This window comes from Gymnodraco acuticeps, unplaced genomic scaffold, assembly GCF_902827175.1.
Source record: "Gymnodraco acuticeps unplaced genomic scaffold, fGymAcu1.1, whole genome shotgun sequence".
In the NCBI taxonomy this organism is placed as follows: domain Eukaryota; kingdom Metazoa; phylum Chordata; class Actinopteri; order Perciformes; family Bathydraconidae; genus Gymnodraco; species Gymnodraco acuticeps.
Window position 1 is genome coordinate 50,359 of NW_022992313.1, and position 24,895 is coordinate 75,253.

At 42.6% G+C, this 24,895-nt stretch overlaps 1 protein-coding gene across 1 annotated transcript in view; it reads left to right on the top strand.

Annotated features, from left to right (window-relative positions):
* npr3 (natriuretic peptide receptor 3) overlaps positions 1 to 15,864 on the top strand; it is a 30,411-nt gene extending 14,547 nt beyond the window's left edge. Inside the window, exons 2-8 of the mRNA XM_034208388.1 lie at positions 1,221 to 1,343; positions 2,073 to 2,248; positions 3,289 to 3,424; positions 13,757 to 13,851; positions 13,958 to 14,075; positions 14,172 to 14,256; positions 15,137 to 15,864. Of these exons, the coding sequence (XP_034064279.1) occupies positions 1,221 to 1,343; positions 2,073 to 2,248; positions 3,289 to 3,424; positions 13,757 to 13,851; positions 13,958 to 14,075; positions 14,172 to 14,256; positions 15,137 to 15,248 (845 nt within the window). The 3' untranslated portion in view covers positions 15,249 to 15,864. The remainder of the gene's footprint in view (positions 1 to 1,220; positions 1,344 to 2,072; positions 2,249 to 3,288; positions 3,425 to 13,756; positions 13,852 to 13,957; positions 14,076 to 14,171; positions 14,257 to 15,136) is intronic.
* Positions 15,865 to 24,895: the final 9,031 nt, after the last annotated feature.

Below are 24,895 nucleotides of genomic sequence, written 5' to 3' on the forward strand. Positions count from 1 at the left end.
TTACAATTTTTAATTATAAATAAACTGTGAACTTTTATGCTACGATGTAGATAGTAACTAAAAAATCGCAGGCTACGTCAAATAAATGCATGTGTCTGTGTGTCTGTGTTAGACCAATCACAGCGTCACACTCTGCCGCCTATTCTGGATTTGTTTATTGTGCATTCTGTAGACTCCCATTTCTGTTTGAATTACAAAATGGACATCAGAAATTGGCTTAAAAGGTCTAAGGATTTATTAAAACGAAATAGCGATGAAAGAACTGCAGCCGTATTACTACACTCTGGTACTTCTTCTTTTACTGAAGTGAGTACTCCTCCCACATCTTGCTTAGATAAATATGGTACAAAAAAACTGTGAGGATCAGCGTGACACACGTGCTGGCCCACCTTAAAGTCAGTCTCCCTAGCGTGAGCCATTATTATCACTTCCTTTATGGAAGGTAGCAGCGATAACAACACACTTCTGTTGCTTGCCACTCACTCACCATGGGCTGAACACGGATTGGCAGTTTAATAAAAATCATATTGACTGCCTAGCTGTAACACTCTCCGGGGGTCAACTAGGGTTTACAGAGCACTGCCAGATACAATGATGACATTAGAAATATTAAGCCTTATTAATGCATGTACATAGTGCACTATAGACATGATCTTCAAACGGTGTGGAGGGGGATTAAATCCCTAACCAGCCAAAGTCATGTTAAAATAACCCTGAGAACTATTCATATCCGGAGACGTCAGTAATGAACAGAAGAAAATTCTGAAAATATTCCCTCAATGATAATGTGAAAACGTTGCTCTGCGTCAGCCAATCGGCTTGCTACCTCAAAAACACGCCTGTTTGCTATCCTGGCTCTTAAATGGTGGAATGAGCTCCCCATTGACATCAGGACAGCAGAAAAAATGCATATCTTCTGTCAGAAACTGAAAACGCATCTATTTTAATTGTACATGGGCAAAAAATGTAGGCTATTAAAAAAATGTAGCACTTTAAAACGTTAATTTAGGGCCTCTAGCTAATTCACCAGCACTTCCTATGGTATGAATTGCTTGGAGTGAATATATCTGCACTTTCCTTGTTGTTCGGAGTTTGAATCTTCATGGTGTTAGGGCACTTATTGTAGTCGCTTGGGATAATGTAATTGAATGAACATTTTTATTGAGATGGTATTTTAAGGCAAACTGTGTGTTAGATAACTGTGTGTGTTCCTCCTGCAGTGGTGATCATGTGCATGGGGGCGGACCGGATCAGAGAGGTCATGCTGGCTGCTCACAGGCGCCGGCTCACCAACGGCAGCTACATGTTCTTCAATGTGGAACTCTTCAATGCCTCCTCTTATGGTAAAGTTCACATCCCATCACTTTAAATGTGTTTTTAAAAACTAATATAATGATAAATATCCAACTGATTTATTTAAAACGTTCTAAAGTCTAAATATGTGAATCAGCTCTCTATTTATCTACTGTGCAGAATATTTGTAATTTTTTTACATTAGATTTGAAGGGTTTAGATTTGAATCATGAGTATCAATGTGAGGGTGTCACAGATATGGGGTAAAAGGTAGTCATTTCTTCAAGAGTTGCTAGAAACCAAACCAGAGCTAAAAGTAGAGTGGATTTATAAATAAGACATTCACCAAGTAGGAATTTTGAAATCAATGATAATATTGCTTTTTCATCATGCAACATAGCGTTACATGCTCTGTATTTCTACAAGGAATGGAAAGGAGACATGTTACATGCCCATGGACCCTCCAAGCTTCTATTTTACACAATGCTAGTTAACATGCCATTTGTGCAAAGCAACATTTTAATGAAAGTAAACCTGATAGAAACAGTTTGATTATTTAAAAGCAGCTATTTTTCGTTGTGTAATATGTTTTGGATTCGGCTGTGCTATTGTGTTTATTTTCATTTGTATTATTGTATAACCTGTGTCCAGTTAGCCTCTCAGCTCAGAGAGCCATGCCCTGACTTATTAAATCAGTATTCACAATATGATTTTGACCAAACTTTAATATTTAACAGTATTCTCTGGAAAATGTTCTGTCCCTGTTATTTCAATTCTAGGAAATGGCTCGTGGAAGCGTGGAGATAAATATGACAGCGATGCGAGGCAGGCCTATGCCTCCCTGAACACTGTGACTCTGCTCAGGACCATCAAGCCTGAGTTTGAAAAGTTCTCCATGGAAATGAAGAAGTCCGTGGAAAAATCTGGGTTTCATGACTGCAAAGACTGTGGGAGTGTACGTATGACTGTTTCTCTTTTGGTATCTCTCTGAAGTGACCAAAGTATGATGCATTTGCAGATGCTGATAAGTGATAACCTAATATAGTATATATATATATGTATATATATGTAGATATATATATATATACAGTAAACAGTATATAAACTTAAATTATCTCAATATATATCAATAAGGCTGCAACTATGACTTTATAAAACAATATTAATAATCAACAAAATCCTAAATGTACATGAATAAATGATAGTTTCTGAATGAATGACCTTTAATCATACACAGACTCCTAACTTACAGTCTGTCACCTCAAAAACCTTTTGCCAAATATGATTTAATCTGTCTTCATCCTGACTGCCTTATCATCACTCTGTTCTGAGCCTGCAAAAGAAAAGAAAAATGGCGGATACAGAGTCAGGAGGTACAGGATGAACTGCCTTGGTCACAGTTTGTTTTCTCATTCTCATTTAATTTCAGCTTAGAAACCACTCCATGTTTTCAGTGGTGTAAAATACTACTAATATTCTACTTCACTACAATTCAGAGGTATCTGGTGTACTTTTCCTCCACTACATGTATTTATCCCTTTAGTTACTTCACAGATGTGGATGAATGATGTGAAATATAACCAAGTGTTGAATCAGACTTTAGTTCCACCTGGAGTAAATTCACAAGCTACCCTGCAGTATACAAAGTCATTCAAACTAGCTGCACCTTTACCAGCTTTGAGAACACTTTCATGATCAATCATTATAAAACATATCATATATATTATTCTGAAATGGACCAATCTGCACAATGACTACTGTGGCACTTGTGGTACTTCAACTATATTTTGATGATGAATACTTTTCTAATTTTACTTGAGTAACAATTTTTAATGCATGACTTTTACTGTAACAGAGTATTACTTGACTCTTGTAGTTCTACTTTTACTTTAGTACACGGTCTGAGTACTTCTCCCACCTCCGCATTTTTTATTTTCTTATAACAGAAAGAATGTATGCAGTGTCGTTTCAATCAGACTGTTTGTTCCATTTCAGGTCAACATGTTTGTGGAGGGGTTCCATGATGCCATGCTGCTGTACGCCATCGCCTTGCATGAAGCCATGAAGAATGGATACAGTAAGAAGAATGGAACGGAGATCACCTCTCACATGTGGAACAGAACTTTTGAAGGTCAGACACACTGCTCACCAGTGTTTGGGTAGACACTCAGAGTAATGCATTACACATTACTGGTTACTTTAAAGGTCTCCTATCATGCAAAACGCACTTTTTTATGTCTTTTATACATAAATATGTGTCCCCGGTAGGGATGGGTATCGTTAAGATTTTATCGATACCGGTACTGCTTATCGGTATCGGTATTTTTCGATACTCTTATCGATACTTTTCAATAATTTGTTGCTCAAAATGATAGACATGAATACAAGATGTGAAGATTAAACAGTCATTTTCTTGCAGAATAACTGTATAACTTATACATTAGCTTCTCAGAAGCAGACACAAATAAATAAAATAACTTAAAGGGGCCTGGCTCGCCCTGTCATGCTTGTTGGGGTTTTCCCTCAGACAGAGGATGAAAAGAGGCATTTTTTAACATTTTTAAATCAGTTACATCTTCATCCAGACATTTGAAACTGACAACCTATCTCGACAAGAGATCCTTAAAACATTGTCCAACAGTGACATCATGCAAAGCTGTGATATGAAGAAATTGGTAAAAAGGCTAAGATGGCAACAAGATAAAGGCGAGTAGGCCTACGTATATTATTCTGGATTGTACTTTTAAATCATCACAAAATAAATGATGTGCTGAACTGAAACACGTCAAAATGTGTCTGAAGGTTTAAACATAGAACAAAGTATTTGAGCTTAAAATATGTCAATTCCAAGAAAACGACCAACAATTGCTGAACCATACATTGAAACGTTGACCTTTAACAACATTTAAATGCAGTTGTCCAATTCACAATGACATCTGTAAGTTTAACTGGTTTATAAAGCATTCAATGAAAGGCCAAATTATTATAGGTGTACAGTAGGAGCTCACATTCAGGGGCGCCGCCAGGGATTTTGGGCCCCATGAAAAGATATCACATTGGGCCCCTCCACCAGGTCCAGGCCACGCCAACCAAGCACAATGCTGTAACCACACCTCCAGAACCCAACCCACTCATTCATGCTTTAAATAACTCTACCTGTACAGGCTTGCATCTATCTTGTAGTCCAATACTAACTGCACAATATGTACTGACACTGAGCGGTGAACATATAACACTGTGCAGACGTGCAACATTCTGCTGCAGTAGAATTCACTATTTGATATAAGAATAACATTCCTGACAATAGACTTCAATAGTCATCTTTTATGGTGTACATGCCTTTTTAATAACATTTTTGAATGAATCTAAATAAATATAACTTAAATATACATGACCTCTTAAATAAAAATAAAGTGAACATTAACACCAATATTATCATTTATAAAATGCTATAACAAAAAGAATAACATAAGCAGCAGATTTTTTAATTAAATATACATACCAACTACAAAATAAGCGGGTATTAAAGTGTAAACGGACAACAAAACGGAAATGGAAGTGAAAAGGCCTGATGGTGGCGCTACATCAGAGCCTATTAACTGTTCTCAGTCTTTTTCTCATCATGCATCTTGTGTGTAGTGATCTAATATCGTTACCATAGCCTTGCCCTTTAACAGTTATTACGAGCCCTGGCTCAGCCTTACTCACCAAGAGCCCAGTGTCTAGCCTTCTTACAGGCAAAGTCACTGATCAAGTCCTTGAAGTCCAGCTTTCTAGCCAACTGGCTTTCAATGGACAGCATGGCAAGACTGCAAAGCATTATGGGGGGACAGGGCTGCGGAGCCTAAAGATGGATCTGTTGGTCCTGGCACCAGGGGGAGGGACAACTGATTTAGTATGAATAGCTGCTAAAAATGTACCTGCATTTATTAAATGTCAGCTAAAAGAGGAGTGAAATGAAAAACCTCTGAATTTTCTGTGAAGATATTAACAGTACTTAATATCAGCAAAACATTACAATTATTATTTACAATGGACTACGCTTAGCTAACAGACTAATTTCCACCACTCATAGACCACACCCACCTTTTCTTTTGAAAAACTGGGTGACATACTGTCGCCCTTTAGTCCCTCTCTCTTGTCTTTCTCTCCTTTCTTTTCTTTTTTGAAAGCCTGACTTTGTTAGTCGTTGAGACATCGTACACACGTAAGTACTAGCATCCCTCCTCACATGCTCTCACTCTCTGCTGCTAGAAAGTGCGGTGCTGCACAGCGTTTGCAGGCAGGACCAAACCATTACATGTAAATAGATGGGGGTGTTCGATGCTTTGGCTAATTAACTTTTGGAAGAAAATAAGTTCAATGAATCGTAAGTATAGTGAGTACATTATCAATATGACATTATATCAATGTTAATTATTGATGATTGATGAAAGGTTACTTAAACATTTTTTCTTAATGTTCTAAAAATATTTGGGGCCCCTCTCAGAGCCCCTTAGAATCGTCCTAACTTTTCACCCCCTTACGGCGCCCCTGCTCACATTAATACACTGTCAGTGTTATAAATTAAAAAAAGACAAGGCGATGTGCCTGCAAGACTTCACTCAGGTAAACCAAACATATTACCCGTGCACAGCAGCTAACCTGCCTGCGAGCCTTCACTCAGGTCACCTTTATACACGGCGCGGCTGAAGCCCGCTAGCACTATTAGCACTAGCAGTATCGCTAGCAGCCACATTGTTTAGGCTGTCAAATACGCTGCACCGTTTTAGATTCAATGAGTGTCTCGTTTGCAAATGCTTCATTAAGTTGCTTGTGTTACCCCCTTTACAAGCAACTACACTGAACAAAAATATAAATGCAACACTTTTGTTTTTGCTCCCATTTTTCATGAGATGAACTCAAAGATCTAAAACATTTTCTATATACACAAAATAACCATTTCTCTCAAATATTGTTCACAAATCTGAAAAAATCTGTGATAGTGAGCACTTCTCCTTTGCCGAGATAATCCATCCCACCTCACAGGTGTGGCATATCAAGATGCTGATTAGACAGCATGATTATTGCCAGTGCTGGAATTGGGCCGGTACTCACCGGTACGCAGTACCGGCACTTCTGGTTCTGACCCATGGAGTACCGGCACTTCTTGCTCAGTACCGGCATGCTGGCGGTACTCCGGTACTCATGCACCGTGCCAGTACTCAACACTCTCCCGCCGTTCTTATTATACATCCATATATATATATATACAGCCGCCCGGTACTCAGTAGATGCGTCATGAGGTGCCGAACGGACATTCTCATCGCTCTAACCGCTGGAGTTTCACAGCGGCTGTCAGCTGTTTACTCCTGTCATTCAAACAGAACGTGCTGGAGAGGGGGCGGGGCTTATATTCTCCATATAAATACTGTGGTGGAAACGACTATGTCAAAATTAACTTATTTGACCGTGATTTAATAGTAATACACGTTTCAAAATAATAATAATAATAATAATGCCGAAGTAACAACATACTGAAAACTGTTAGTAAAACCATGTTTTAATGCTTTACAATTTACATACCTAGATGCACGTGTGTTGTGTTTATGCAGTGCAACTCCCACCCAGTGGGTGGCTATGTAGAGTGATAGAACAGAGCAGGCACGCCCCCGAGAGAAGGAAAGCAAGTCACGTCACAAATTTGCATTTCTAAAATGTTAGCGTGGATTAATAAAAGTGCAAAAAGACAGCGGTTGTCGCCGGAAGAAACTTCAAATACAGAGAATGCTGTGCCTGTGTTGGAAATTGTGTCTGATGGGGAGCTTTCTTTGGTTGATCCTCCTGCTCCAAGTTCTAGTGCATTAGCATTAGCACTAGCTCCGCCGCCTCCTCCAGAGCCTCTAACGTTAGCTGCTGCTGGCGCAACTGCCACCACCAACACCGGGCAAAGCGATGCACCTGACTGCTGGACAACGGACCAGGTGCAATATTTTTGCAAGACCAATGCATGGCTCCTTCTTAAAGATAAGAAGCTAGGATGTCGGATATGCAGAGATGTCAAATCTTTGGAAATACACACTGGACAAGGACTGAAACTGTCAACTGAATGGGGTGAGTAAACAAACAAGCTAGCCTGAGAAAACAAATCAAAGAACATAAAGAATCACAAGCCCATGTAAAAGCTGCTGACATGCTTACATCTGCTTCACGTGAAACTATTCAACATCAAGTGCAGTCTATGCATAAATCTGAATTAGACACCACTATCAGAGTTTTTCGAACGGCATATAAAATTGGCAAACATAGCCGGCCATTCACAGACATGCCAATTGATTTGAATGTACAGAAACTGAATGGGCTGAACGTGGGCAGGGTTTTGCACTCCAATAAAACCTGTGGCGAAATCATCGACCACATAGCTCATGAGCTGAAGAAAAAAATGGCAAAAGACATTACAGAAAACCAAAGAAAACTCTGTGTTTTGGTCGATGAATCTACCACTATTAGTGGTAAAACGGTGCTTGTTGTGTGTCTACGCTCAGCATTAGCTGATGCTGAGCCCGAAACGTTTTTTTGGGAGCTGATCGAGTTGGATGGAACAACGGCTGATGACATCACAAAGGCGTTAATGGAGTGTCTTGGAAGAGATTTTAACGAGGACTTTTTAGGTCAGTGTTTCGTTTCTTTTGCATGTGATGGGGCTTCAGTCATGCTAGGGAAGAGAACAGGCGTTGCTACCCAGTTGTGTAGTAAATTCCCAAGCCTGTTTGTGTGGCACTGCTCCAATCATCGTCTAGAGCTGGCAATTGGGGATGTGGTCAAGGAGGTCTCAGGGCTCAATCATTTCCAGATCTTTTTTGACAAACTCTATTCCTTGTTCCAAGCCTCCCCCAAAAATCAGAGGCAGTTAGCGCAGTGTGCGCAAGCAGTCGGACAGCGTCTCCTGGTGATAGGGCGTGTTTTGTCCATCCGCTGGGTGGCTTCAAGTGAAAGGAGCGTCAGAGCAGTCTGGGAAAACTACCGAGTGCTTCATGATCACTTCACAAATGCTGCAAACGACACGAGCAGGGATTCCAGAGACAGAGCAAAGTACAAGGGCCTGGATGATGTGCTCACATCTGCAACGTTTGTCAGCAATCTGGGACTGATGTACGATGCGCTCACAGAGCTCAGCGACCTCTCTCGGCAACTCCAAAAAAGAGAGATGACACTGCCTACAGCAGATAGGCTCTTAACTCGAGAAATACGAGTTTTTGAATCCATGGTCACCATGCCTGGCCCACACATGACTACAGTTCATACAGCTCTAGCTGAGAAGTCCTTCAAGGGTGTTGCCCTGCGTGAGAATGGCAGGCTTGTACAGATTCATGCAGGTCAGTTTTTCCGCAGTATGGTAGAGAATCTGAGACACAGAATGACTTCCACAACCTCCTCTCATGTCAGCACAAGAGAAATCCCATTACATGGCCGGGAGGCCCGGGACAATCAGCTAATCCAGGACATGAAAGTTATCCATCCTGGAAGTTGGCCTGAAGAGGAGTTAGACGTACAGTATGGGGAGGTAGAGGTGCTACGTTTGTGCGAAGTGCTGAAAGTGGACAGAAGAGAGACTGTTCAGGGCTTTCGCGAATACAAGGAAACCAGGGCATCCCGTACACCTGCTGCCATGGAGCCTCTACTGAAAGCAGTCCGAACCATCGCTGTCTCCACTAGTGAGTGTGAGCGGGTATTCAGCTGCATGAACGATATCCTTACTGCAAAAAGGAATGCTCTCTCTGTCAGCCGACTGTCCAGCCTGGTTTTCATTAAATGTAATGGACCATCACTAGGACAGTTCAATCCGGAACAGTATGTGAGGTCCTGGCTGGCAAAGGGAAGGAGAAGTGCTGATGAAAGAGCCTGTCCAGCTCCAGCCCCTGATACTGATGTCCCCAAGGCCTTCTGGAGCCTTTTCTAACAATGTGAAGTATATTGCAAAGCAGCTCACCCAGTGAGAAGACTTTTGGCATAATGTGCCGATTTGTACAGATCCTGGAGATAGAAGGACTTCAGACCAACCAGGGAGTTATCTGATCAGCTTGGTGTTCAATGTAACTCTTTACCATGGCTCAGACTTTGTTACTTGCAGTTACAGTTTCTCATTTTAGATTGTGCAAATTTTGTATTTGTTTTTACATGTTCTTTGTTCATGCTCTTTATCATTTTTCTGAGTTGGAAAGTTAGATTGCATCATAGTTTACTTTATACATATTTGTATTCTTCAGTGGTGAAGTATATTGCAAAGCAGCTCAGCCATGTGAGAAGACTTTTGGCACTTTTTCGTTTTCGTTTTCTGAGTTGGAAAGTTAGATTGCATTCAAAATGTACAGAAATACTTAATTTTGTTAAAGCTTTTTATAAAAAATGCTTCTGACCAGAGCTTTGTTTCCTTGTAATTAATGTTGAACACCACCAGAGGGGCTCTCACCTGAAAGGTCTCTGCTTCATGTGTCTTCAGCAGAAGATCTAGACTTTGATTGCTATATTTTCAGTTAATATTGACCTTACTGAGCTTTAGCCATATCCGCTGCCTATCATAAAAAATGTTAAGTACAGTGAACCTTTCTAAAATATACAGTAGTAAAGAGACAAACCCACCAGCATTATAGTAGCCAAATTCTTGTTTGTGGGCTGTATATATAAAATTGACTTGAAAAAGTTGCTGATTTTAGAGTACTGGCACCTTTTTCATTCCAATTCAAGCACTGATTATTGCACAGGTGTGCCTTAGGCTGGCCACAATAAAAGGCCACTCTGAAATGTTCGTAATATGGGCCCTTTCTCATTTCATCAAATCCCCCTCCTCGACTCCTCGACTCCTCGGTCCTCCGGTAGTGACCCGGAAATTAATTTCAGCGTGTCATGTTGAAGGACATCTCATTTCTCTAAATGCACTTCGAGGACCGAGGATCGAGCGTCGAGGAGGCTCTCTGAAGGAGCTATAACCGAGGAGACACTGATGGGTCCTCCACGGCTCCTTCGTGGATGCATTTCCGGGAACAGAGATGTTTCAAAGAGTCGTGACGCACGGCCGGACTTATCTCAGCCAATGACAGCTCTGCATGCATCCCCTGGATATTATTTTATTAACTGCTTTCATCGCGACCCGATGTTTACAGTGAGAACAGCTGTGAGGTCCGTGCAGAAAGCAGAGCAGTGTGTAAAATATATATCACTCAGTATAACAGGCCTACATTACTCTCTGTATTTGTATGCTGTAGTTTAGTAGATATCTACAAACAAAGAGTCGATATTTTTCTAAGACCATTTAGTGCTTCACATAATAAAATACACAACGGCTGTAGCCTGATTATGCTTTAGGAGCTGTAAATGTGCGTGTGGTACAGTGTGTAGGTGTGTGTGAGATATGGTGTGTGTGTGTGTGTGTGTGGTGTGTGTGTGTGGTGTGTGTGGGTGTGTGTGTTGTGTGGTGTGTGTGTGTGTGTGTGTGTGTGTGTGTGTGTGTGTGTGTGTGTGTGTGTGTGTGTGTGTGTGTGTGTGTGTGTGTGTGTGTGTGTGTGTGTGGTGTGTGTGTGGTGTGTGTGTGTGTGTGTGTGTGTGTGTGTGTGTGTGTGTGTGTGCGTGCGTGCGTGCGTGCGTGCGTGCGTGCGTGCGTGCGTGCGTGCGTGCGTGCGTGCGTGCGTGCGTGCGTGCGTGCGCGCGCGCGTGCGCGCGCGCGTAGATGCAGCGGACAGACAGGTCTCAGTTGGTTTGGTGTCCTCTGCTTACTTTCAATACTTGTAAATAAAACCTTTGGCCTGTAATTTAATTTCCTCATTGTAGCGACCAGAGAGGGGGGGGGATATATCCAGTCTCTGATAGTGTTACGTTATTATGAGAGTGCTCTGTTTGATTCTGAAATTGTATATATTTATATAAATATATAGCCTATATAAATATAAATATGTGTGTGTGTGTCTGCATCTGTAGCCTGTTATTGTCTCATTATACTGCACTGTCAATGAATCAAAGTAAATATATAAGTCATCATGAACACATCTGTCCATCAGACAGAGGGCTGCTGTGTCTCCTTTCATCATTAATGGACGTCTCTTTAAAATGACCGCTCAGAGGAGAGGAGTTCTCATTTCTCTAACCGCCTGCTGCTTCCCCTCCTCTCTCCTCGACTCCCCTCCTCGGCTCCTCCGCTCGCATCTCCTGCGGGAGGGACTAAGTATCGAGGATAGGAGTTAGAGAAATGAGAAAGGGCCATGGTCTGTGTTTACATTAGCAAGCATCGCTAACACTCAGAGCTAACCTGTACTGGAGAGAGAGCATGTGTAAAAAAGCAGGAAATAATAAGGTTCTCACCTTGTGGTAAACCCAGAAGAGAGCTCCATACTGTTTCAGAAATAATGCTTGATGTGGTTTGGAATATAATATGGTGTTTAATCACCACAGCATTTAGCTGAGTTTCAGCCTTCTCTTCACAGACCTCTGTTTCTGCTCTTTGTTTGAACATCATGTTTTCTGGAGCTCAGAAGACGGCGATTCCACCGTGGAAACAGCAACATGTCCTCCATGATGTTTACTGCGACTGTTTATCTCTGCTAAGAGACATTTGTGCTCCGTCTCCTCATCCTTGAAGTCACGAGTCTAGCGCAAACCAAAAGGGTTGTTTGATTTATTTTCTGTCCTCCTTTATACAGATAGTCAAAAACCTTAAAGTCACGCAAGTAACGAGATCATTTCCTGCCTAGTAACTGTAATGCTGAATGTAATGTATTTGCGTTACATTACTGCGTTACAGACAAATGTAATCAAATCAAATCAAGTTTTATTTATATAGCACATTTATAAACGATTTTTGGTCGAGCCAAAGTGCTGTACATATAATAAAAATAGCCTACAGTAGAGACACTTTACAGCAAATACAACAGCACAGATTGTTCAGAATATCAGTATGAGAAAAACGACACCCTCTGTCCTTAGACCCTCTGTCCTTAGACCCTCACATCGTACAAGGAAAAACTTCCAGAGAAAACCCACAGTTTAAAGGGAACATGGGAGAAACCTCAGGGAGAGCCACAGAGGAGGGATCCCTCTCCCAGGACGGACAGACGTGCAATAGATGCCGTGTGTAAATCGAAGAGATAATACATTTTACAGCATATAGACCGAATGTTAGGAAATGCATGTGTCTGTAATAAGAAGATGAATCCACGAGGATGTCAGCTTCAATCCTGTGGAAGCCATCAGGGAAGCAGCATGACGAGACCCAAGGCAGGACCGCAGAGACAGGTTCAGCCACGACCCGAAGTCCACGACGTAATCCAGAACTCAGGATAGAGGATCCAAGACACAGGACTACAGCAAGAGGATCAGCCTCGACTCCGGATCCCGGCGTAGATATAGATACAAAACAAGAACAAAGATTTGGCTGGGTTAATCGGAACAAGATAATACACAGACACAGACAGAGAGGGGAAAGGTTATTGGATACAAGTTATTCTTGATAACCCTCTAGAAAGATCTCATGAACTTCCCCACTCAATCTATCAAGACCCGAGCAGTTCTATTAGATATTGGATAAGAAACAGAGATCAGATTCTGCTCACACAGGACACACCAGGTCACCCCCCCCCCCCCCCACACACACAACACACACACACACACACACACACACACACACACACACACACACACACACACTTTAATCAGCAGGTGGCAGGAAAGAACGTCGAGAGCTTGGCTCGGGTCTTAAGGACTTTTAGATGTATTTACTGACAAATAAAGTGTGCACACACCACATACCTTCACAGATATAGTGTTACTCAATGAACGTCTCACACACACAAGCCCTCTCTTCTTTCTTTCTCTCTCTCAACCACTCTCACATAAACACTGTGCTATTCCTTACACTACGTTTGCTACTGCTAACAAACTTCAGTATAAAAACATATGTGTATACATGCCTCATTTACCCCTTTATATTTATGTTGGTGTATATATACTTTAACTTTGAGTGTATAACTTTCCTGATATGTTTCCCCATATTTCCTACATCCATTTTGATATTAAAAGCCCTGTTTAACTTCTAATAAAAATAATCCCTTTAGTTGTAAAATATTTGCAGGAAGGTTTTTTGGGAAATGAAGTGACTTGCATGGTTCCAATTCCACGTTACTACAAAACACTGTTTGGCTGGGACATTAACACAAATATGCCCCCAGCGACTGAAATAGGACAATAGCACCTTAGATAAGGACCCCACAGCAACAATATGTTGAATATAGGGTTATTACATTACGTGTCATTTCTTTTCAAATGATATGGAAAGCTTTTGATGTGGCTTTTATTTGACAACTGGCCTTTATTTAGGAAAGTACTGATTTTGAGTATGAAAATGTAATTATCGTTTATAGTGGCAGGAATATTTAGTCCTCTATATCATGGGAGATTTGTTCACTGATATTCTTATTGTCTTTGTGGTGATGAACAGGAATTGCTGGGCAGGTATCCATGGATGTCAATGGTGACAGAAATGGTGATTTCTCTCTGATGGCGATGACGAATGTTGACGCAGGAACATATGAGGTAAGAAGAAACTAAATTCCTTCTGAAATCTTCTCTAACAGGTAGCAGATGGTACGTGTGCTTGTCAGAATCCAACTGGATGATCATATTGAATGCTAATTTACAGGTGGTTGCCAACTACTTTGGTGAAAATGGAACTTTCCAGCTGCTGCCTGCATTCAACTCTGAGCATTTCACCCTGAGAGGAAGACATAAAGCACAGCCAGAGATCCCAGACAAATCATGTAAATGAAAACAACTGTTACTTTGAAATGTGAGCCAGAATGTGCGCTAAGCATGATGGAGTTCATGTTTTTAACAATAACTGCTCTCCCAAACAGGCGGACTAGGAGTATCAGCTTTGACTGGAGTCATAGTGGGAGCTGTTCTGGGAACTGCATTGCTTATAGCATTCTACTTTTTCAGGTACTGTATCTATGTATACGCTCTAATCTGTCCAGGCAGCTACAGTCAGCTGTCAATGAAAGAGGCCCTATTCTGCCTTTTGAGGTTCTCCCTCTCCTGTAGTGTGTTCTATAGGGTTTTGTGCATGTCAAATCCCTGTGATCCCTCCAGAGGAAGTTTCTGTCCAACACACTCCCCTCCCCCCCCCCCCCATGCCTGAAACACTTCCATTGGACTCCTTTGTTTGCTAAGTGACATCACTATGTAACACTCTATTGGCTAGCGCTCACTTTGTACATGATAGGCTAAAGGGGGAGGGACATCTCTAAGTGGTTGACCAATCACAACAGAACAGACCAGCTAACCAATCAGAGCAGACTGGGCTCTGGTTTCAGACAGAGGGTGAAAAGAGGTGCTGCAGCACAGGCAGTATTCGAGAGATAAAGAGCTTTTTGAACATAACAGCATGGAGACATGTCCCAGGCACAACATACACATATGAATCTGAAAATGAGCAGGATATGGCCCCTTTAAACAACTCCACCTGACTCAAAGGCCTATAGATACTGTATATGGTATAAAACAGATACGTATATATACTATCTGTAATTTCCACATGGATTCTGGCAGCACAGTATGGTGGCACATGTCAAAAAATAGTTAAAAAAAACAAAATGCTGTTTAAAACACTTCAGAAAAACGTATTATGTTTGTTGTACAGTGCAAACTGCAATAAAAGCCCAATCTGCCAGAAATACAAATAAGTAATTTTACTTTTACTGTAGACACAGAATCGTTGTACAATGCTGACAGTTTTAGACTCATGCTTTCAAGGTCGCTTTGTTTCCAAAAACAGGGTCAAACGAGATTGTTCCTTTTAATATGATTCATTGTTCTGCAGAAAAAACTACAGGATTACTATTGAGCGTCGCACACAGAGTGAAGAGTGTGACACTGGGAAGCACCGTCAGCTACGAGAGGACTCCATCAGATCCAACTTCTCAGCAGCGTGATGCCAGCAGCAGAGAATCACTCCTGGATGTGACCAAAGACTTTGCAGTGGTTGTCAGTGGAGCCATGCTGTTAAAAATGAGACATTGTGTGTTTGTATCCTTTAATATTTTTTTGACTTATTGTAACTCAGGACAGTTGTAACAATCACAAAGCACCACTTACTCGGATCGTCCTGCATACAAAAGGTATATGATTGTATAGAAAGCTTTGGCCATCATATTTTTTAAAGATTTTTAAAGAATTTGTTGTTTAAATATTCAGATGGTGTTAGCATGACTGTGAACGATTGAGTGTATCTAACACTACACTTGCATACATTAATGATGGGGGGAGGTCTGCTTTTGGCTCTCAGGTTGACAGGAATTGTACAGGCCTCATGTTTAAGGTTGGACCTATATGGATAGGAAATTAGCTACTGATATTAAGCTACTGATATTATAAGGTTTTCAGTGTACCATAACTCCAGCAGCCTCCGTGCAAATCCTTCCTACCTGAGCACATTGCTCCTAAAATCAGAAACACTGGGTCCTATTTAACCTCTTTTACTTTTGAAATGAGCTAATTTACAGTGTTTTTAAATGTGTCTAATAAATTGAAATTGCTACCTGTTTAAAAGACTGTGGTGCTACTTTCTGATAAGGCATACTTCACAAAGCTTTTTAAATTGTTAAATCATTTACTCGTGCTTTCTAGATCAGTAACACATAAGTAGTAAGAATGACTTGTGGTCATTCTGGCTACTTGGTTTTTCGTTCGTAGTGTTCTTTGATCATGTGACCTGTCTGATCTTGCTATGGTTTGCTCACCTGCTCATGTTTGTTCTGAGATCTTACCGATTACCTTCTCCAGTAAATGTTGCATAACCAAGAAACCATAGTAAATAGTTTGAAAGACTCTTTTTGAAAGAGCTAGCTAAAAGCATGAAGCCAGTTTTCAAGTGAAAGAGCATAAACTCAAAGATGCTTATTGCTGACATACATTAATAAAGGATTAAGCAACACTACCAAAGACATACGTTCCAATTGGTATTCCCCTATCAGAAAGAGAATCTGAAATCATAAATACATTTCTGCAGTTTGATGCTCTTTCAATGATTTATTTCAACTTTACTGACTGCATGTAAGAATCATTTCAGTCTGCATTATAGCTCAGTCTGTCTTTACATTACTCAGGCAGGACTTAGGGGAGTTTCTTATACACGCAAAATAAAGAACTTGCTGGTTCAGTTTGTGTGTTGGGGAAATAAGCTGATTTCTTTATTACAGCTTAAAAAAAACATTTTTATTCAGGAGGACCACATTCACGTGCTTTATTTTATAACTCTGTATATTACATGATAACTTTTAGTATCTGATAGGGTATAATGTATTTAAATTATTTTTGTTATTTAACATAAACATTTTAAAAAGTGTATATCTCGATATTGTGCAAGTAGATATGTTAATAAACATCATTTGGTTTCTATATTATGATTTCTCCTTCATATATTCAATTTCACCAACACTTCAGTTGTTCTCAATGACATCATGGTTATATCTTCCTAAGCTGTCAACATTCATATATATACTATATATATATCTGATATTAATCCAATGCAGAGGCAATCATGTAATATAATACATTATTTTAAATATAGTACATTACATTGCATTTAGCTGACGCTTTTATCCAAAGCGACTTACAATAAGTGCATATATATATATAATAACTTCATAATTAACTACATCTGAAAGAAGAAGTCGAGGGCAAATAATTGCAAGTATCTTCAGTGAGAATGTCACAACATGATTTAAAAAGAAAAGCCAAATTCTGAAAAAAAGGTAAAAAAAAAAAGTGACATTTTGAAAAAAAAGTAACATTTTGAAAAAAAAAACAATTCTGAAAAAAAAGGCACATTTTGAAGAAAGAACAGCAACATTCTGAGAAAAAAGGCATATCTGAGATGCATTGTGGGACATGTAGTTTATGGGCAACGTGCTTCTGTAAAGCGGCACTTAACCTAAACATATTATATTCTTTGCAAGCTCTTGTGGGGCCACAGAAAATGAAGTCACGGGCCGGATTTGGCTCCCGGGCCTTGAGTTTGACACCCCTGATTTAAGTAATACACTGCACACGTAAAAGGGAGATGTGAAACTGAATTAGACAAAGACATACCACAGGACATATGGCAACAAATATGCACTAAATCACACTCATTGACCTACTTCTTGGGAATTCAAATGAAAAGTAAATGTGCCATTTTTTGGACACATGAACTTTGTGGCAAAAATCTGCTCGCATACTCAAATAACTGTTGGGGGTAAGCAAATTGGCAACCATATTGCATACACACTTTGGAAGAATTTAGGAAGAGGTGTTTGAGTCCCTTAAAGAAGTGTCCTGCCACAAAAAGAATGAATAAAAAGGAGGTATTACTGGGAGTAATACATGAAAGCAGTGATGGCTACAGGGTGTCATCTTGATAGTGACATGTGGGGGTTTCTCTACTACATTTTTTAACTAGACCAGTAAACATGCAAATTACCCTATTCATTAGTTTCATGATAATGTCAGGAATTTGAGAAGCAACACTGAACAAATACTAGGACTCCATACACTAATCAAGGATTTAATAATAAAGAATAAAACATGTATATTTCCAATTGCAAAGGTTACAATTACAGGAGTTGATTGTCAGCATAAGAGATGGGAGGAACACAAGGTGAACTGTGTAGATCATTTCGATGTTAGGTGTTACCTTTCCTGCCTATCATGTTATTAATGAGAGTATTGAACAGCCTGTCCTCCTACAAAAAACGACCATATAGGCCGATTGTTCGTGCCCTTATTACGACCCGTTTTAAAGTGTATGTTGTTTCTTACACGACCACTAGAGGTGCTCTAGTGGTCGTGTAAGAAACAACATGCTCCCGGTCCGTTCATTGCAAACGCTCCGGAGGGACGTTTATTCACAAATAACCCTCTCTGGAAAATCCTAAATTGTGGGTTAGTTTAGCCATTAAAATGCTTTTTGATTCGATTTCTGGCGAGAAGTGTATATTGTACTCTTAGAATCCACGTCCAGTCGATGTGTAGGATCTATAGTTTGATAGACATTACGAAGATGATTTGAGGTCTCGCCAGGAGAACGTGTATGCAGCTTCCATGTAAAGTTAGCGTGGGTGAAAACAGTTTTTCCGGTCTCGAAGTTTTCATAATAAAACCGGATGTATGTCAAATGATTACACAGTGATATCTGCATTACTCATCCACTAAAAAACATCAGTTTATCCTTGTTAATTACACAATATTGATTGGTTTAAATTGTGTACAATGCTTTTGTGTTTTTAACCTTCGATTCAGAGAAACAAAGACACTACAGAGTTAAGACACTACAGTTTCCGAAGACACTACACTACCCAGAATCCCCAGCTATTGTTTGGGACTACAACATCCGCCTTGCTTTACAAACCCCGTGATTAGTCATCAAGCCCTGTGATTGGATGTGGGAGTGGAAGTGCGACAAGGTTACGCCGAGCGTCAAACAGCTCTAGGAAATGGAATGGAACCACAGCAGACTTTCCAAAACTGGAATTGGACTTATTCTTAAACTTGAAAAAAAAAAAAAAACTTGAAAAAAAAACTGATGTGAAAGACATGCTCTAAAGCTGTCTAGTTAGGATTCAGACAGTATTGCACTTCATTTATTGTCTTGGTTGATTCTGTTGGCTTATATTTTATTTTATTTGCGTGCATATGAAACGCTAACCATTCCCATTGAGATCATTAAAACTGTCATTTGAACGGCGATCAAGCCTGAAGCCACAGAGACGGACACGATCCCCTGTCCGGCTAGGGTTAGGGTTAGCCAACACACTCTCACTCCATAATCGTCCAGGAGCGACGTTTGGTCAGTGTCCGTGGCGTGCAGTTGTGACGCTCCGAGGCTCCTTCAGCTTCATAAAGGGACGCAAATAGCTTTCAACTGATTGCAATGTATTCACATCTGCGGCAGGATTTGACGCTCATAGAAGCACGGCATTCGTTTGTGTCGGCTGCCCTTAAAGGCAATGTGAGCGTCCATTCTCATTGGATAACGGATAATTGTACACCCGGAAGTAAGTATTCCCCTTACTGTCGATTGATTTTACAGTGATATCTGCACTACTCATCGACTAAAAAACACCAGATTATCCTTGTTAATTACACAACATTGATTGGTTTAAATTGTGTGCAATGCTTTTGTATTTTTCCCCTTCGATTCGGAGACACAAATATTTTTTCGGAGTAAAGGATGGCAGAAGACACTACACTACCCAGAATCCCCAGCTATCATTTGGACTACACCATGTGCTCTGTTTGACAAACCCCGTGATAGTCCTCAAGCTCTGTGATTGGAGAGTGTGTTCCGAGGGTTACGCCGAGCCTCGAACAGCACTTGAAATGGGATGGAACCACGGCAGACTGTCCAAAACTGGATTTGAACGGCTGGGGGAGCGGGAGGGGAAGAGGCTCTCCGTGCGCGGCGCAGGAGGCTATGACAGCGGACCCCTCCCGCTCCCCCAGCCTCACCTACTGATTTTAATTTCACCATATATCAAGCCCGATCGATTTCACAATGTCAGCGCACCTCTGCTTTCGTGTTGGTAGTTCAGTCAGAGTTGTTTGACACGCTAGTGCTAGTGCTACCTCAGAAAGTTCATTTTTATACTGAGAAACTGTGCCTTGAAGCCATATCAAAATGTTGAATTGTTCATTCAGGGATTCATTTCAGAAATAAAACCAGCTTGAAATGCTATTTTGGTCTGTTACTCCTTTTTGTTTTAGTTTCTGTTACCTTGTAGGTGCTTGTACTGTTAAGTAACTTGAAAAATAACCATAATAACCGACATGAAAAAATATTGTGATATATATCGTCTATCGTGATACTGCTTGAAAAATATCGTGATAATATATTTTTCAATATCGCCCACCCCTACGTTAACGTGTAAGCTCAATAATGAACTCCAGCTCAACCAACCATATTGTAATATCTAAGTAATCATCTTGAAATATGACATTAATAATTGTAATATACACATCTTATTGTGAGGTTGATTTCACTACACTACTTCGACATTAGCTTGTCTACATACTTGAGCATAGCCAATTTAAATTAACCTTAGCGATGCATACAGTTCCTACCTACATAATAAAATATCTCTCTAAGTTACAAGGATGTAACCTTATTTTATAACCTCAAACAGAAGCCGTTTGTTGTACAGTATTATCCCACTTAACGCTTGTCTATTTCGTTTTAACCTTTATATATACAGTCTATTATTTGAACTTGGAGGCTACGATTAGCATCGTTAGCACCGATGTAGCTACCACTCGCTTACACGCTAAACCAAGCCTTAACGTTCATCACGTAGCTGATTAAAATCATTAACACATAAATAAAGCACTCGAATTTCACTTACCGCAAAACCGCATTCATGCACCGTCTGTTTTAACCGCAGAGCGAGTCACAATGGTCCGATATATAAGCATGAAGAACAAACAGCCAAGGCCGGCTTCAAGTTGTGTTTCCTGGATGAACTGAGCAGGCAGAGTCCCTGTAGCTTCACGGAGCTGCTAGCAGAGAGACAAGAAGCTAGCAGCAGCAGTCACTTTACAGAGCTGTCACTCAATGTGACCACGCCCTAATTTATGCAAACACTTTAAGACCTAATATAAATAAAAGGGTCGTGTTAGAAAACAATTCACTCACAGATCCATAATCATGAAGGTGGAATCTAACTATATTCATAATAATATGTATTGCATCCATGGGTAGAAACATGTTTTTTTCTGCTGTAAAGTTGGGCATTTTAACATGGGGGTCTATGGAAATTGCTCCTTTCTGCAGTCAGTCCCTATCGGCCAATATATGAACTGCAGTGTGTGGCACTTCCGTATTGGCGTCCCAGCTCTTCCCCAGAGTTTGCCGCTTGGTTACAACCGACCAGTGGCGAACCGTGTCTATCACAACTGGACCTTCTGTAGACACACACACCCCCCGCAGCCGCCCGTCCCCGTCCCCCCTCAGCGGCATTATAATGTCCGTATTTTCACTGAATTGTCGTCTTGAAAAGGGTACTCACAACAATTCCGTAACAATTTCATCTTCACCTGTTGCACTTGTCATTTCAACGTTAAAAACAATAAAACGGCATGAATTGCTTCGTCGCATTCATCTAGATCCTTTGTCTCGAGCCAGTTAACTAGCGGGCCTTCTAGAGTACCCTGAAACCGAGGGGAACTCTGAAAGAATACGCCCAGTGGCTACAAATCAATATATGATTGGTAGATCAAACCAGGGGCGGACTGGCCATCAGGACGTTCGGGACTAATCCCGATGGGCCGGTACTGAAGTGGGCCGGTCGTACGATGTGGGCCGGCCGGTAACCGGCCAGGGCTCGACATTATAAATGGCCCGCTGGCCCGGAAGCACTATTTAGATACCCCGGGCCAGCATAACGTAGGCCCAATCCCAAACCACTCCCTCGACCCTACCCCTCTGTGATGCAGTGAACTCTGTCTGTAGCCACACTCGCAGCTCAACGAGGCTCTTTCCTGTCAGATGGAGGGAGTAAATACAGCAGCAAGCTTTGGGACGGCCTCCCCTCTCTCCGGCAGAAACAGGAAATGCCGTAACTGTATGTAACAACGGTTTCAGCATCTCTTAGACAAAAAGTTTAAATGAATAACTCAAATAAAACTTTCATTGTGTTTCAAAGCTCTTTTAGTTTTAAACCTGATGTTTATAAGCTTCTTAGTTTTTGCAACGGTCTGTAAATATACACAACTTTATAATAAAATGCACACATTTACCTTTTTCTAGACTAAACACAGGTATGATCCTAAGTTAAAAACATATGAGGTTATCATGAGGTTGTTAACACAAAACTAGGACCACCAGGGTGGGTGGAGGGGGTCAGGAGGACGGGCCTGGGCTGACAGCCCAGGAGCACAGCGGAGGGCCCGGAAGGGATCTCGGGCAGACGGCCCGGGGGCAAGGCAGAGACCATGGTGGGGGTCTCGGGCGGACGGCCCGGGGGCAAGGCAGAGTCCATGGTGGGGGTCTCGGGCGGACGGCCTGGGAGCAAGGCAGAGACCATGGAGGGGGTCTGGGGCGGAGGACCCGGGGGCAAGGCAGAGACCATGGAGGGACGAAGACCACAGTGGGCGAACTCAGGGGGCCGAGCATGAGGGCGAAGGCAGCGACAGGAAGAGTCAGGGGGCCGGGCCCGAGGGCGAAGGCAGCGACAGGAAGAGTCAGGGGGCCGGGCTCGAGGGCGAAGACCGCGGCTCTCAGGGGGCCGGGCTCGAGGGCAAAGACTGCGGCTCTCAGGGGGCCGGGCTCGAGGGCGAAGCAGGCGGCGACGGAACAACTCCGGAGGACGGGCAGGATGGCGCTGACGGGACAGCTCCAGAGGCCGGGCAGGAACCGGAGCCGGTGGGACAGGCTTCGGCATGATCCCCCACGGAAGAGGACCAGGAGTTGGCAGGACCCCCGGCGAGACAGGTGGCGGCGGGACCTCCAACGGAACAGGACAAGGGGTTGGCAGGACCTCCGGCAGAAGAGTTGTCGGCGGGACCCCCAGAGGCACAGGACACAGGGTTGGCAGGACCCCCGGCAGAAGAGTAGTCGGCGGGACCTCCAACGGCGCAGGACATAAGATTGGCAGGGCCCCCGGCAGAGGAGTAGTCGGCAGGACCTCCAACGGGACAGGACATGGAGTTGGCAGAACCCCCGGCAGGAGAGCTGTCGGCGGGAGCCCCAACGGGACAAGACACAGAGTTGGCAGGACCCCCAGTGGAACCTCCAACAGCACTTGAGTAGGGACTTGAGTGGAGACTGGAGAGGGGACTTGAGATGGAACTGGAGAGGGGACTGGAGAGGGGACTGGAGAGGGGACTCGAGAGGTGACTTGAAAGGAAACTGGAGAGGGGGCTCGAGAGGGGACTCGAGAGGTGACTCGAGAGGTGACTCGAAAGGAAACTGGAGAGGGGGCTCGAGAGGGGACTCGAGAGGGAACTCGAGAGGGGACTTGAAAGGAAACTGGAGAGGGGACTAGAGGAGGGACTAGAGGAGGGACTGGGTAGGGGACTTGGGAAGGGACTAGAGAAGGGACTAGGGAAGGGACTTGGGAAGGGACTAGAGGGGGGTCTTGAGAAGGGACTCGAGGAGGGACAATGGCTGCTGGGGCCGGAACCAGGGCCAGAACCATGGCTGCTGGGGCCAGAACTGGGGCCGGAATCCTGGCTGCTGGGGCCAGAACTGGGGCCGGAACCGTGGCTGCTGGGGCCAGAACTGGGGCCGGTACCGTGGCTGCTGGAGCCGGAACCGTGGCTGCTGGGGCCAGAACTGGGGCCGGAAAAGTGGCTGCTGGGGCCGGAACCATGACTCTTGGGGCTCGGGCTGCTAGTCTGGACTTGCGACTCCCTCTCTTAGGAGCCTTTTGGAGGCACCGTGGACCTCCAAAAGCCAGACGAGTTCCAGAGAACGGCTCCTGGACAGGAGCAGGAACTGGGGAAGAAGCAGAGGTTGACTCCAGACGGAACACGCAGAGACCTATGGTGTCAGGTTGGGAATTGGGAGGCAGGGGGCTAGCATGCCTGGAGCTAGCAGGCCGGGAAACAGGTTTGACCTCAAGGCTGCCCAAAAAGTCCTCCACCCACTCGGGTAGTAACTCCCTCAACCAGGGCCTTGAGGTTACCTCCTGGAGTGCCGCAGAAATAACTGACTGCCTCTCTTCAGTACTGGAGGCATATCTAAAGTCATTCCTCAAGCATGTTAAATTGTACTTCACCTCGTACAAACTGTTTGCTGAGTCCATTCTTGGTTGGTTCGTTCTGTTACGGTGAGTGAAGCAAGCAGGACCCACACGCAGATAACACTGAAAAAATCCTTTATTTCAAGGCTACCATCAAAAACCAGAACACTCCCCGGTGAACACAGTCACAGACAAACGACGAACCAACAATGACAGACAGCAAAAACAGAACTTAAATACACACAAGACTAATCAACGAAACAAGAGACAGGTGAGGAGGGAGGAGAAAACAGAGGGGCATCAGGTGAACACAATCAAGTAAACAGGTAGGAGGGAACAGGTAGGAGGGAACACACACAGACAGGAAACCAAAGACAGATCTAAACAAGACAAAACACATCGCAGACAGAAAACCAAAGACAGATCTAAACAAGACAAAACACAACACAGACAGATCGTGACAGTTCTGAGCCCATACAATACCGCCCCCTGGATTATAAATAGTGTAGTGGATACTGCCCTGAATGACAGACCTTTTTCCCACTCGTAAAAAAAAGGCGTATTCGTCGTGTGACTGCATGTGCCGAACCGTGACGTCCGAACCGTGACGGTACGGGACGAATACGGATACTGTTACACCCCTAATGACAATATAAACAAGGTCTTCTGTCGGCTCTGTACATCAAAGCCGACCTATGCTGACAAGTAACTTAAGTGAAGAGTAGACAATATAAAGGTATTGGCGAAATGTCCCAGCAGTTTAGGATAATGAAGGTTCTAATCAAATCAATTACATAGCCATTACATTTCTAACTCCTAATGACAGGAAGGCAGAAAGTGCATTATACAAATAATAATACTCA